Source organism: Oryctolagus cuniculus, chromosome 7 (genome assembly GCF_051225735.1).
Source record: "Oryctolagus cuniculus isolate XC-2025 breed Fujian yellow rabbit chromosome 7, ASM5122573v1, whole genome shotgun sequence".
Classification (NCBI taxonomy): domain Eukaryota; kingdom Metazoa; phylum Chordata; class Mammalia; order Lagomorpha; family Leporidae; genus Oryctolagus; species Oryctolagus cuniculus.
The window spans coordinates 147,124,641-147,139,660 of NC_142873.1; the positions used below are offsets into that span (position 1 = coordinate 147,124,641).

The 15,020-nt window shown below is 47.1% G+C and overlaps 1 protein-coding gene across 2 annotated transcripts in view; it reads right to left on the reverse strand.

The window, feature by feature from the left end:
- Positions 1–3,669: 3,669 nt before the first annotated feature.
- CLIC4 (CLIC family member 4) overlaps positions 3,670–15,020 on the reverse strand; it is a 79,293-nt gene continuing 67,942 nt past the window's right edge. For both annotated transcript variants that reach the window (XM_051856667.3, XM_089301353.1), the window contains exons 5-6: positions 7,434–7,615; positions 3,670–6,765 (exon numbers count right to left, since the gene is read on the reverse strand). In XM_051856667.3, the coding sequence (XP_051712627.1) occupies positions 6,601–6,765; positions 7,434–7,615 (347 nt within the window). In that variant the 3' untranslated portion in view covers positions 3,670–6,600. The remainder of the gene's footprint in view (positions 6,766–7,433; positions 7,616–15,020) is intronic.

Here is a 15,020-nt window from a genome sequence, read left to right on the forward strand (position 1 = left end):
CTGGGGATTTCTTTACTTTGCACGATTGGTTTCTAGTTGAATCTCACTGTGGCCAGAGAACAAGCTGAGGCTTGCTTTACAGGCCGGTGTCCAGCTGGCTTCAGAGTTCCTAGAGAGCTTGAAAAGAAAGTCGGACATGGCACCCCACGGAAGCCAGCGAGGTGGGGCGGCTGACCTGGGTTATGCCACCCTACTCCTGGTGGTATTGGGTCTGGCTTGTCCTCTGAGCTCCCAAGCAAGCTGTCAGAAACCTCCAATTCCACGGTCAAGTTGCCTTTTTCATATTTAGTTCAGTTGACTTTTGCTGTATGTATTTAAAGTCCTGTTATTGGTCGCCTGGGGATTTACTGTTGCTGCACCTTCCTTGTCAGAGGGCGTGGTCAATGCTCCCTGCTAAGAGCCTTCTCCGAGCGCCTTTTCTGCTGTGTCCTTGCTGCAGCCTTGTGGTTCAACCTTCCCACGTCCTTGTATTTAAACTGTCTCCTGTAGATGGCACATGGTGGGTTTTCATGTTTTCAAAGCCAGGAGGACACTCTGGTTGGACTGTTCAGCACATCTACATCAATCACTAGTAATGCTGGGTTTATAGGTAACCGTTTGCTGTTTTCCTCGCTTTTCACCCATTTTAGAGGGAAAAAAATGGACTTTTAATAGATTTGTAGAATTGAACGCCCATCTGCACTTTTGGATGTCTGCTGAGTTGAATTTTAACTCACAAGGAAAGAAAAACCCACACCACCAACTACCAATCAACAGCCAGTTCATTGATTATTCAAGACTTCAGCAATGCAAATTGCCCCCTGATGCGTCATAAAGCTCCGCCTTCCAGAATGTACAGCTCAGTGGCATCAAGGACATTCACGAAGCTGTGAAACCATCGCTACTGTCTAGTTCCAGAAGTCTCTATCACCCTAAAGAGAAAGGCACCCCAGTGCGTAGTCCCCCCGCCCCGCCCCGGCTGCTTCCCTAACCCTGGCAACCACCCACCCACAGCCCCCACCGACTGCCCACTCTGGACACCTGCTGCTCTGGGTGGCTTCTTTCACTGAGCAGGTTCCACCACGTGCAAGTCTGCCCCTGCTCTCCACAGCTCGGAGAGTAGCTCGGAGTAGCTCCACTACTCACCCCAGAGGGAGCGCAGCGTTCGTCCCTGCGGACATCTGGGTTGTTTCCATCTGAGGGGCTGTCAGGAATAAGGCAGCTACGAGCACCCATGTACATGATGTATGAACGTGTTCTCAACTCTGTAAAAACCCAGGAGTGCAGGTGCTGGGCTGTACGGTAGCTCTGTTGCCAAACTGGATTCCAGAGCACGGCCCCCTGCTAACGCTGCCGTGAGCACCGAGAGGTCTGGCTGCTCTGTCCTCGTCTCTTCTTCATGACGCCACCTGTGAGTGAAGTGCTACCTCACTGCACTGTCCTCGTGACCAGTCATGTTGAATTCTCTGTGTGTTTATTGCCCCCGAGTACCTTCTTGGGAAAAATGTCGACTAAAGACTCTTTGCCCTTTTATCTTTTTTTATAAGTTGTCACAGGGCCAGTGTTGTGGCAGATGGGTTGGGCTGCTGCCTGCAATGCCAGTATCCCATATGGGTAACTGTTGGGAGTCCCTGCTGCTCCACTTCCGATCCAGCTCCCTACTACTGTGCCTGGGAAGGAAATAAAGATGTCCCAGGAGCTTGGGCCCCTGCATACATGTTGGAGGCTCCGAAGCAGTTCCTGGCTGTTGGCTTTGGCCTGTATCTCTGTCTTTCCAATGCTACCTTTCAAATCAATAAACCAAACTTTTTAAAAAGTTGTCTCTTTATTGGGTTGTAGGCACTTATTTAATCTGCATACTGGACTCTGATCTACAGCCCATTCATTTTCAGACCAATCCCCTCATCCCTCCCAAACCCTTGCACCTGCTGCCCATCACTTCCCACATCGACTTCCAGCACCAGGCAACCACTTAGATGCTCACTGCATGCTTTGGGCAGGCCCCTTCCTCCGGCTGCCCCCCCCCCCAAGTTCTAAAGCTTGTAGATGTTATTCTGCCTCTCAGAAGCCCTAGGGTTACTTTTCAGTGTGCCACATAGCTGAAGTTCAGCAAATGCCCTGGGTGAAAATCGGCTGTGTCTTCAGGGTGTCTTAGGTTTCCAGTGTGCAGAGCCCTCGCCAGTCTGCAGCTCCAGGCCCAGACCCAGCAACTGGCTGGAGAAAACAGCCAGGCCTTCATTTCCCTCCAGGTTTGCACCTTTGAAATCCCGATGCATTTAGTCCCTATTTCTTACACAGTATTCTGTTTAAAATATGATTTTAGGTGCCAGTGCTATGGCACAGTGGGTTAAAGCCCTGAAGTGCTGGCATCCCATACAGGCACCAGTTCTAGTCCTGGCTGCTCCACTTCCGCTCCAGCTCTCTGCTTTGGCCTGGGAGAGCAGTGGAAGATGGCCCAAATCCTTGGGCCCCTGCACCTACATGGGAGACCTGGAAGAAGCTCCTGGCTTCAGATCGGCGCAGCTCCGGCCATTGTGGCCATCTGGGGAGTGAACCAGTGGATGGAAGACCTCTCTGTCTCTACCTCTCTCTTTCAAATAAATAAAAAATAAGTCTTTAAAAAAATAAATTGTTTTAGCACCTTGAATCCTTTTGTTTTCCTGGTCGTTGCTGCAGGGGTGTTTTGTTCTTCGACCCACTGTGTTCTACCCATCAATCAGTGTGAAGTCTTCGTATCTTCTCAGGCAAGTTCCCTGGACATATGCTGATGATTTATGGGCATAACTACTGCATGTGCGTTTTGGAAAGCTATTTATCTTGTTCCCTAAAGCCCTGCAGAGACTTTGTTGGAATATATATGTTGAATTTCTAATCATTTGAGACAGAACTGAAATTCTTATGTGCTCGGGTTCTCCAACCATGAACATGGTATACCTCTCCACTGAAGAGATTTCTGTGAGGTTTCTCAACAGCATTTTGTAGTTTTCTCCATAAAGAAAACACACATTCTTTAGGAGATCCGGCCCTATCTTTCTCTTTTAGAGATTTGACCATATAATTTATCTTTTAAAGCACTTTTAGAGTTTTAGAATAGAAAATAATTCACAAATTTGTACGCTGACAGTTTCCCACCTATTTCCCTCAATTTTCCTCCAGAAGTGACCAGTGTTCCCAATTTGCCTATGGCTTTTAACGGGGTTAACACGAGTGTGCAGTAACTGATTTTTGTTCCTCAACCTTGCAGCTCTACATCCAGCCAAATTCCATTATGCCTAATGATTTGTACGTTACTTGAATTTTATTCACACTTACACACACACACACACACACACACACACACACACACACCTGCAGAGAGAAGTCTTCCAGTCACATCTCTTCCACTTCTTTTTATCGTCATGGCTAGGATGTCTCTCAGAGCAGCTGTGGAGGGGGCAAGCCCATCTCACCCGCCCTCCAGGACACAGCGATGGCACTGCTGTAGGTTCTTGGTAGAAATCTTTCTCGGTTTTTGTTAAGTCTGTTCTTAAAGTTAACCTCTGGTCCTATTTTGCTAAGAATGAGCATCGTGAGAGTTTTTATCAAATTATTTTCTGTCCCTGTTAAGGCGATCACATGATTTTCCCTTTGGTCTGTGAAATGTGCTGACTCATTCACTCACAGGAAAAAAAACAGTCTCAAATAAGACACTTTTAGCTCAAGTTGTTATTTATTTTCTTAAGGGGGAAACAGAATCCTTTATGATAATGAAAATATACTTTATTTTTTAATACAATAGCTGCCAGCAATATACTGGTGTTGATGTTCCAAAGACAGAAGAGGGAAAACAACAGCATTTGACAGTAAGCTTTCCTCTGCCTATTTGAGAAATTCTAAAGAAAATATTCCAATTCTGTTCAACATTAGAGGTTGGGGAGTGAAAATTTTTTTCCATGATAAAAATAAAAGTTGGTGACTCCAACCTTGCTCATTTGTAGAGAATGGCACTTGAATGCTTTCCCCTCTCTGAAGTAAATACTGATTATAAATAACCAGTGTAAGAAATTGGTGAATTAATAAACTGGATGAAATGCGTATCAAAATGCTTATGAAAAAATAACTTGTATTTCCTCGCATTTTTACTTTGTAAATATTTTCTAAAGGAACTTCTTTAATGCACAGAAATGAAAGCTATCTACAACTCTGGAGAGACTGAAAACTTCCCAGAAGTAAAAATGCCTATGCTCTACAGCTAATGCACTTATTGTAAAGGATAAATGTCGTGAATCTCTTAATCGTATACAGACTGCTCAAGGCTTTAAAGACAATTTGTGAAAGCTAAAGTTAACAAGAAATAAAATCTTAAAATTGTATTTGAATATTTAGCTGCATCTACATTTAAAAAAAGAAGTTCTATCAACTGGAAGAATACAGAGTGTCCCAACTGCTATACAAAGACAATTCAGAATCCCCTAAAAACAGTGAGCCCCTCCACGTAGACCCTGCCTCCCCGCTGAGGCCTAACCGGGCAGCGGTCAGTCCTGGGCACCTGGTTAGTTGCAGACATCAAATCCAGGCCAGTTCCAATTTGTCAGCCCACACCTTACAAGAATTGCCATGGAAACTTTTACATCCCAAACCTCTTAAGATTCTAGGTTATGATCTTTCTAGAAACACATCAGTCTTTTTAGTAGCTTTGTCCATTTGCCAATCACTCATTTGACTAACTTCCTAGATAAAGCCTTAAAGAGAAAAATAAATCTGTCTTCACCAAAATCTTAAGATTTGGCGTCCTGGGACACTCGCAGAGAGGCAGCCACACGTGACCACTGGATACACAAAAACCAAGGGTCCGAGGCAGGACCGCCGCACCCGGCTCAGGCTCTCCCGGGGGAACAAGGCACCGCCGGCCACCGCCCACCGACACCACCAACAGCCCTTCTTTCAGCTGTTTCTCATACCCGAGACTCTGAGGCAGCATCTGGCAGTGCCGGGGGCCCTGTGTGCGGGCCACGGCCACGGAAGGTCTCGTGGACAACAGCACAGTGGTCCTTCCGGGACCCAGGCCGAGCCTCGGCCACGGCTCCCTGCACTGGAGCTGGAGCCCGGGATTCGCACTGAGAAAGGGAAGGGTGCTCCCCAGCCGGCCCGCCCGCCCGCCGCGGCCCTTCCTCGCGGTCTGTGGGCGCTCAGTTACTGCCGGCTCACCGCAGGCTGGGCTCCGCAGCCCCGGCTTCCAGAACCAGCACCGGCACGGCCTCTTAAAGCAGTGAACTGACATTTCCAAACGAAAACCCGGTGAGGAAATAGCACTTCTTCCACAAGTTGAATGCAAAAATGACCCAAGGCCTACCTACAGCAGTCGCGACCACAGTCTTAGGAGTAGTCTATCTTGGAAAAAAATTAATAAATACATAGTACATAGTAACTTTTATTTTCACCAAGTTCAATTTCCCTGTTAGAGCACAAATAATTCATGGCTTAGGACTTCAGTTTATAAAAAACAAAACATGCTGACCATGATTCCCCCACGTGGCTGCAGACAAATCTAACTCAAGGAAGTGCTGATTGAGATTCAGCCAGGCTGCAGAAAACACACACCGTGACGACTCCAATTTAGCCCAAAAGGGCGGCCAGCCCTCCATGCACAACCTGACAGGGACGGGACGGGACAGGACGGGACACGCGATCACCTGTGTTGAGCTTGCTGGTGCGGGGCAGAGATTACACATTTTCTCACTATGGACATTACATACACTTTAGAAACCAAATTCACTTGAGATTTTGCCAAACCCACCTTACGCTCTTTGGTTAATTTCTCTAAGTGTTAATTAAGTTTTACATGGCTAATCATTGTGCTGCCATAGCTAAACCGACTGAGCGGCAGTTTATGTAGTGTTGTTCCAAAGATCTAGCAACGAAAGGGTCTGGGTGCTTCCCTAAGCAGCAGCTTTTAACAGCAGAGAGCGAGCACGGATGTTCTGAGCGGGCAGAAGAGGCAGCGCGTACACAGCGGCTCGGGGCTCCGCGGCTCCTCCGCAAGGACAAAGCCGGGAGGTCTGGAAGTCCCACCCTGCTCCCCAGACTCTGAGCCTCTCCGCTCCGGGCAGAAGGCAGGGAAGCCCACCAAGCCGGGCAGCACGGTCTGCAGGCACTCTCCCTGACGGCCATTTCTCCTGGTGCGCCTGCAGGAGAGGCCATTTCTGATACAATAGCGACCCTTTCATATGCTCTTACTAAATATCACAGAATTCCCCCAAACACATCTCCATTCCTGGTACCACGCATTCATCACGCACCAGCTGGGGCCACGATGTTTCATGGTTCAGGGAACCTGCATTGCAGAAGTTCTGCCAGCTCCACCCAGTGAGTGGCCCTGGCGGCGAGGGCTCCCTGCCCGAGACAGTGTGCGGCCGGCGGAGTGTCTCCAAGTCGGGGGTGGGGGGTGGGGCTTCCGAATAATACTGCTCAGGAGTGTATGCTTTAGGTAACTACTACACCTTGCCTAGCCTGGATCCTAATTTTGAATAACGGCAATGTTCATGCAAAACACAACGTCTACTTGACAGAAGAGGAGCAGTCTGTTAGGAGAAGCGTGTTCTTAGGGGGAGATCTGAAGGCATCTCTTGCGTAAGTGCTGTCTCACTTGGTAAGTCTCTTGGCGACGTCACTATATGCTATTTCCACCTCCTTGTCGCTGGGACAGGTGTTGGTGAACTCGTCCCTGCTGTACGCGTTGGTCAGGTATCTCCAGATGCCGGTCATTCCTTTGGGGATGTCAAAGTTGCGATATTTTTTGGCCACCACCTGAAAAGCCAAGAGATCTGAAGTTAACAGGTTTACCGTCCGGGTCTTGTAGACCCGACACCTCTCTGATTATTAGCTCAAATGATCAAGCTGTGACTCTTTGACACTGCTCTGTTTGGAAAGAAGTCGGTTTTAAATAACGACCCAGACTGAAGCTACATACCAGAAACTCAGAAGTGCGCTAGGCCCTGCAAAAGCCTGCCCGGGACCTCCAGAGAGAAGTGAAGTGAAATGACTGGATAAACGCATTTTACAATGCGCACACTGTTTCAGACCTCTGTTTTCCTTTTCTTAGATTGTTACTGCTCAACTATTGCTCATTTCTGTTCTAGTTAGCAAAGTGCCTGGCCCATGACCTCACATAATAAAGGCTGACCCTGACCAGAAAGAGACGGCCCACAGGGCAGAATTTGACGATGGAGTCACGGTAGCAAACTCCAATTCAAAGTTATCTACTGCAGTTTTAAATTTTTATGCAGTCAGAGAAAAAATTCTTCTTCTTTGTTTTGCCTCAACTTTTCCATTTAACTAACCCTAGCATTTTCCAACTATTGCCTAGACAGGCTTAGTAGCATTAAGCTGGCCTAGTCTGGAGGTTCCTGGTGAGTTCACAGGAAGCAGATGCAACCCAGGCCTCGCGGCAACCCCCACAACTCCTGCACACCCACCTTGACAATGTGCAGCTTGGGCAGCAGGTTGCAGTCGGCCAAGGTCATTTCATTGCCATCAAGAAATTTACGTGTGGAGAACTTGATGTCTTCCATGCTGTTCTCGTCAATTTCATCGGGGAGCGGGGAGTTCAGGTACTCATCCAGCTTCTGCAGAGTTTTCAGGAGACCCCTCTCCAGCGCTGGGGAAAGAGAACAGCGTGGGTGCTGTAAGAAGGCGGGCGAGGGCACCTCACAGCAAAGGCACCGCTCGTTCAGTCGCTGCTCCCCAAATGCCAGCCCTACGCCAGGCGCTCAGAGCTGAGACCCCCAAGGTTCCAGCTCTCCTATTGCCTGCGCACACGGCGAAAGAGATGAGACAAACAAACAAATAAGCACGAAGACTTCAGAGAGTGGGGAGAGCTTGTTTATAACTAAACGCCCCGGGAGCAGGAATTGAGCCTCGTGGTTAGGATGTCTGTGTCGAGAGGGCGGATGTTCGGTGCTTAGACGTCCACACCCCATCACAGTGCTTGGTGTGAGTCCAGCTCTGCCTCCAATACAGCTCCCTGCTAACATACACCCTGGAAGGCAGCAGGTGACGGCTCAAGTAGTTGGGTTCCTGCCTCCCACATGGGCTACCCAGATGGAGCTCCTGGCTCCTGGCTTTGCATGTGACTGGCCTGGCCCAGCCCTGGTCACTGCAGGCATTTGGAGAGTGAACCAGTAGATGAAGATGTGTCTGGCTCTGTATCTTTCTGCCTTTCAAATAAAACAATAATTTCTTTTAAAAGATGTATTTATCTGAAAGTCAGAGTCACAGAGACAGAGAAATAGAGACAGGGTTGGCGGCCCTTAGCACAGAGGGACTGGGGATGCTATTCCACCTGCTGTTTCATTCCCCAAATAACTGCGACCACTGGGGCTGGGCCAGGCCAAAGCCAGGAGCCTGGAGCCCATCTGGGATTCCCACATGGGTGATCCAAGTTCTTGGGCCATGTTGGGCTGCTTTCCCAGGCTTATTAGCAGAGAACCGGATTGGACGTAGAACATCCAGGACTCGAACCAGTGCCCATATGGGAGTTGTAGGTGGTGGCTTAACTTGCTATGCCAACACTGGCTCCAACAACAAATTTTTTTAAAAATTATACGTGTTTCTCACATGGGAGCACCTAGGTTTGATTCCAAGCTCTGGTTTCTGACTCCAGCGTCCTGATAAACAGACCCTGGGAAGCAGTGGTGAAGGCTCGGATGACTGGGTCCCTCCCACCCACATGGGAGACCTGCATTGCATCCCCAGCTCCTGGCTTTGGCTCTGGCCCTGGCCCAGCCCGGCTGATGCAGGCACCTGCAGGTGAACCAACAGATGAGAACTCTGTGGTCAACCTCTCAGACAAAGTAACTAAATGCCTCACACACAAACACGCCATCGGCCCAAGAAAGCCGATATCTAATCTGCAAAACGGGAAAGGCACACCTATTCATTCGAACCTAGGGAGGGAAATCTTGCAGACAGAGATCATCGCCTTCAACTTTCAGTCCTGCTGCCCAGCAATGTTAGGTTTATCATAGCACATGTGTTAAGAAGCACCAGCACTATGTGTGGGCAATGCACAGACAGGTGCAGACAATGCAAGCAGAAGCTGAGGTTCTTAGCACACACAGGAAGCCAGGACCTCTTAGAAACCCAGAGGTCAGATGACACAGTGCAATCTACAATACTCCAGTCAAACAGATGAAGATGCTACGACTGTCACAATTCAGGGAGAAGTGGGACAGAGCCACCCACTATGTCTCTGGGAAGTCAGGGTTGGCGGCCCTTAGCACAGAGGGCTGGGGATGCTATCAGAAAGGAAGAGGGAATAGCAGAGATCTTCGCTGATCTCTTTTCAAACGTGAGCTCCAACCCCCCTCAGAATGCATGAACTCACTCTGGCCATTACAGTACTTGGTCATGAGGTGGCACCCGGTCACACAGATCTATAAAGCTACAAGGCTGAGCAAAGCTAGGTCCTAAAGGAAAGAGGTGAAGCTGCACACGGCATGTGTGAGATATTCCACCAACAATATCATTGTGTCCGAACCCAACACATCATCTTCCAAATGGCTCCCGCCTACTCATGCCCCGGCCCCTTCATCGCAGGCCAGGCATTGGACGGCATGGCAGGTAAAGCCACCGCCTGCAGCGCCAGCATCCCATATGGACGCCGGGTGGAGTCCCGTCTGCTCCACTCCCGATCCTGCTCCCTGATAATGTGCCTGGCAAAGCAGAAGATGGCCCAAAAGCTTGGGCTCCTTGCACCCATGTAGGAGACCTGGAAGAAGCTCCTGGCTCCTGGCTTCAGGTCGGCTCAGCACCAGCCATGATGGCCATTTGGGGAGTTAATCAACGGATGGAAGATCTCTCTCTCTCTGTAACTGCCATTCAAATAAATACAATAAATCTATTTTTTTAAAAAAAAGGAAAGAAAAGGAGATCTGGATATCTTAGAATTAGACTTATTGTAAATAACTATAAACCAAATGGTGAGTTTCAGAGGCTCACAGAAAAGACAGCAAAAAAAAGTTGACTGCAGATATACATGTGAATTTGAGGCTGCAAATAAAAATATCACATCTTGAAGCAAAGATAAAGAATTTTTTAAAGAATTATTTTATTTATTTGAAAGGCAGAGTGACAAAAAAGGGAGAGACACCGAGAAAAGGATATCTTCCGTCTGCTGGTTCACGCACCCAAATGGCCAGGGCTAAGCCAGGAGCCTGGAACTCCATCCAGGTCTCGACCTACGTGGGTGGCAGGGACCAAGCACTTGGGCCATCTTCACTGCCCTCCTAGAAAGGGAGGTGCTAGACCAGAAGTGGAGCGGCCAGGACTCGAACCGGCACCCTTATTGGATGCTGGCACTGTAGGCCACGGCTTAACCCTCTGTGCCACGGTGACTGCCCCCAACTCTTGTTTTTAAGGTAAAATATTAACTTGCTTTCCTGCTTACACCATGTCTTCTTTGAAGGCAGAGTCTGTGCCTTGTGCTTCTACCGTATCCCTTAATCCTCACCAAACTGACCTAAGCACATACTAGACACCTGGTCAACACTTGCCCTAACTCAACACCTTGAGAATAAAAATTTGACATTTCTTAAAATGTATTAGGAAGGTTCGAAGCAAACGTAGGTGAGAGTGTAAACTAGATACTAGTCAGAGAAGTGAAGAAATCTGCACTTGACTATTGATCTTTGTGGGAAGATGGGAACAAGGTAAGTGCTGCTTATTGCTATAAAACACAGTCTCCTTTGTAACAAAGAATTGGTGATGTTTCTTACATAATTAAAGACCAAGCATATTGGAATGTGTGACAGGTGGTAAAATGTCACCCCAGTCATAGCCAGGATTAAGCCATTTCTTAGAGAAGAGATAAACAGTTCAGGGTGCTAGAACCCAGTAAAATAAAGCTAAGGAAGAACACTGCCATTGGAGCTGGGAGAGCGCAGGTATTAGTGCCATGTACAAACAAGAAACAACAGGCATAACCTCTGATTGATGACATGCGAGCTAGTAACAGTGCGTACCGTTAACGTATAAGCTTTACTCTCCCGCCAACAAAAGTCGGCAATGGGAGAAGCAGCTGGGGGAGCAAGGGGTTCAGGACGTGACAAAAGGCTGGTCGTGGAGGCACCTCAAAAAGGAGACAGTGGAATCGCAAGTTTTTTTTTTTTTTTTTTTTTAAGGGAAAGAGTTTATTGGGGGAAACCCGACAGACTGGAGGGAAGGGGCGAAGAAGGAAAAGAGGGAGGAGAGCGAAAGAGAGAGAGACAGAGAGGTTTTTTTTAACAAGCAACTTGAAGGCTCAGTATGCTTCCCACAGAAGATAGTGGATACGAAATAAATACGTATTGGAATCCAAGGACCGTCCTCTGCTCAGGCCACAGCGAGCAGAAGCAAGGTCTACAGGGATGCCAGGCGCCTCCACTGAACGCTGTCATGTTTCACAGGCGCTTCAGTGGTACTGCAAGTTTGCAAGTTTATGATCTTGGGCTTACTTTGAATGCTTTTTCCTGAAGTGCTTCTCAAATGTTTAATATGAAAATAAAATACCAAAGTTTATAAGGTTTATAATATACAATGCTTATATTTCTAGATGCAAGGCATCCATGAAAATTAAGAGGCTAGCACCACATTGCAATTCTGTTCTTTGTAATTCTGAACTTCACAAAGCACTTACAACAAAGTTAAATTGCTGTATCTAATTGAAACGTGATTTTTCAGTCACGTGAGAACATCAGAACAGCGGGCTGGCGTAGCAGGCTAAGCCACCGCCCGTGATGCTGGCATCTCATGTGGGCATTGGTTCATGACCTAGCTGCTCCATTTCCAATCCAGCTCCCTGCTAATACACCCAGGAAATCAGCAGAGGATGGCCCAAGTCTTTGGGTCCCTGCACCCGTGTGGGAGATCCATAGGAAGCTGCTGGCTCCCAGCTTCAGCCTGGCCCAGCACAGTCATTGCGGCCATTTGGGGAGTGAACCAACAGACGGAAGATCTCTCTCTCTCTCTAACTCTGCTTTTCAAACAAATAAATAAAGCTTTAAAAAGGAAATATTAATGAAAACAATTATGTCGATACAATTTTTAGGTATCAACATAAGAAACAAATAAGCAAAAACAGGTAGCAAGAGGTATTAAACAACACCATTCAATAAACACAATAAAATGTTAAAGACTAATGAATTTCAAAGGAATGTGTGAAGCCAAGGACAATGTCACTATTAACCACTAGTCGGCAGTAGTAGGCCATCAAAAACAAGCTGTCTTGTAATTATTAAGGAGTACAGCTATTCTCCAATACCCCTAGGGTAGTAACACTGATATCTCTAACAAGCTATTTCAAAAGCTCTCAAAAAAAAAAAAAAAAAAAAAATAAGTACAATAGAGGCCATATAATCAGGTAAAACCATATTACAGTAAGTTCTTGTCAGTGAAAATACAGCAAAATTTTAAAAATTAACAAACTCCATGGTCAGAAGTGTGGGGAAATAAATATTTTGATGTTAGTGGGAATACAAACTAGTGTGCCGTCTTAGAGAACAATCTGGCTAGACAGAGTAGAATTCAAAGTTCAGAAACCTTTTGAGCTATATGGAATCTAACTCAGTTGGCAGCACTGTTGGTTAACGTGAAAAACTGGACACAATCTGATGTCTACCAGCAGGGCAATGGTTAAATAAAAACCCATATTACAGAATGCTAAGTAGCATTTAAAATCAGATCGTTATTTTGACATGGAAGGATTTCTGTCACATAAGTGAAAAACACGCCTTCATGGTGTGATATACACATAAATACACACACAAGCTGTTAACAAAAGCACACAGAAGTGCAGACCACACTGTTGGGGAGAAGTCACGTAATGTCAGCTTGAGGAACACTGAGATTTCTGTTACATTTATTTTTCTTTTAAGATTTATTTGAAAGGCAGAGTTACACACACACACACACACACACACAGAGAGAGAGAGAGAGAGAGAGAGAAAGAGGGGGGTGGAGAGAAGGAGAGATAGAGAGGGAGGTCTTCCATCCACTGGTTTACTCTCTAAAAGGCCCCACTGGCCCAGGATGGACCAGGCCAGAGCCAGGAGCCAGGAGCCAGGAGCTTCCTCCAGGTCTCTGATGTGTATGTAGGGGCCCAAGGACTTGGGCCATCTTCCATTGCTTTCCCAGGTTCATAAGAAGGGAGTTGGATCAGAAGCGGAACAGCCAGGATTCAAACCAGTGCTCAAATGGGATGCTGGCACTGCAGTGTTTAACCCACTGTGCCACAGCACCGACCCCCTACATTTATTTTTATACTCAACTTCTTCAGTAAGTACACATTCTCTATTACTTGCATGATTTCAATAAATAAAATTCAACACAGAAAATATCAAAGGTAACATAGGTGTCTGTGTTGTTGAAAAACAATACAAATTACAATGAAGGCCGGCGCCGCGGCTCACTAGGCTAATCCTCCGCCTAGCGGCGCCGGCACACCGGGTTTCTAGTCCCGGTCGGGGCGCCGGATTCTGTCCCGGTTGCCCCTCTTCCAGGCCAGCTCTCTGCTGTGGCCAGGGAGTGCAGTGGAGGATGGCCCAGGTGCTTGGGCCCTGCACCCCATGGGAGACCAGGAAAAGCACCTGGCTCCTGGCTCCTGCCATCGGATCAGCGCGGTGCGCCGGCCGCGGCGGCCATTGGAGGGTGAACCAACGGCAAAGGAAGACCTTTCTCTCTGTCTCTCTCTCTCACTGTCCACTCTGCCTGTCAAAAAAAAAAAAAAAAAAAAAAAAAAATTACAATGAAGATTATTTTAAAATGCTGAGCCTTTACATGTTTTCTTTCTTTTTTTTTTTTTTAAGATTTATTCATTTGAAAGGCAGAGTTACAGAGAAGCAGAGGCAGAGGCACAGAGAAAGAGAGAGAGAGAGGTCTTTCATCTGCTGGTTCACTCCCCAATTGGCTGCAACGGAGCTGCGCTGATCTGAAACCTGGAGCCAGGAGCTTCTTCTGGGTCTCCCACATGGGTGCAGGGGCCCAAGGACTTGGGCCATCTTCTACTGCTCTCCCAGGCCATAGTAGAGAGCTGGATGGTAAGTGGAGCAGCCGGGTCTCGAACTGGTGCCCACATGGGATGCCGGTGCTGCAGGTGGCAGCTTTACCTGCTATGCCACAGCGCCGGCCCCTATATGGGTTTTAATAAAGGGTAACATTGCACAAATTATGTGTAAAGGTCAGATTACACATCCGCAGAAAGTGTGGTTAAATACACAAGGCAGCTCATCATCCTTCCTCTGACTCCCAACACTTTCTAAGAGAAAGCCAGAGAGCAGGGGGACAATGAGAGAGACAGACAGAGAAAGGGGGTGGGGATGGGAAGAGCATCTTGAATAAAAAGGAACAAATCATAACTTCTGGATTCCCTGCCTCCATTTAAACAGGAATGTGAACATTATGAAATATGCCTCAGGACGTATTACGGCAGATTTCAACACCATAAATAACACTATGCTAAGTTCAGTCTGGGAGCTTTAGTAAGTTATGTAAATTAATGTGTGAGACAGGTCATACCAAAGCCATCCCCATAAAAGGAATTACCTATTGCTTTCTCTTCTAAGGTTTAAAAGGTTACACGGGGCCGGCGTTAAGGTCTAGCAGGCCAAGCCTCCACCTGCAGCATCAGCATCCCATATGGATGCCAGTTCAAGACCTGGCTGCTCCACTTCCAACCCAGCTAATGCACCTGAGAAAGCAGCAGAGGATGGCAAAAGTGCTTGGACCCCTGCACCCACCTGGGAGACCTGGAAGAAGCTCTGAGCTTCTGGCTTCAGCTTAGCCCAGCCCCAGCCATTGTAGCCATTTGGAGAGTAAACCAGAGGATGGAATATCTGTGTGTGTATCTCTCCTCCTAACTCTCTTTCAAATAAATAAAAATCTTAAAAAAAAGATACAAACTTTCACCCCCAATCAACCTAGACATGTTAACAAGCAAAAAAAAAAAAAAAACTCTCTCTCACTCTCCCCCTCCTTTTCCATTGTTTCCCCTGATTGTAGTCTTTTTTTTTTTTTTTTTTTTTTTTTTT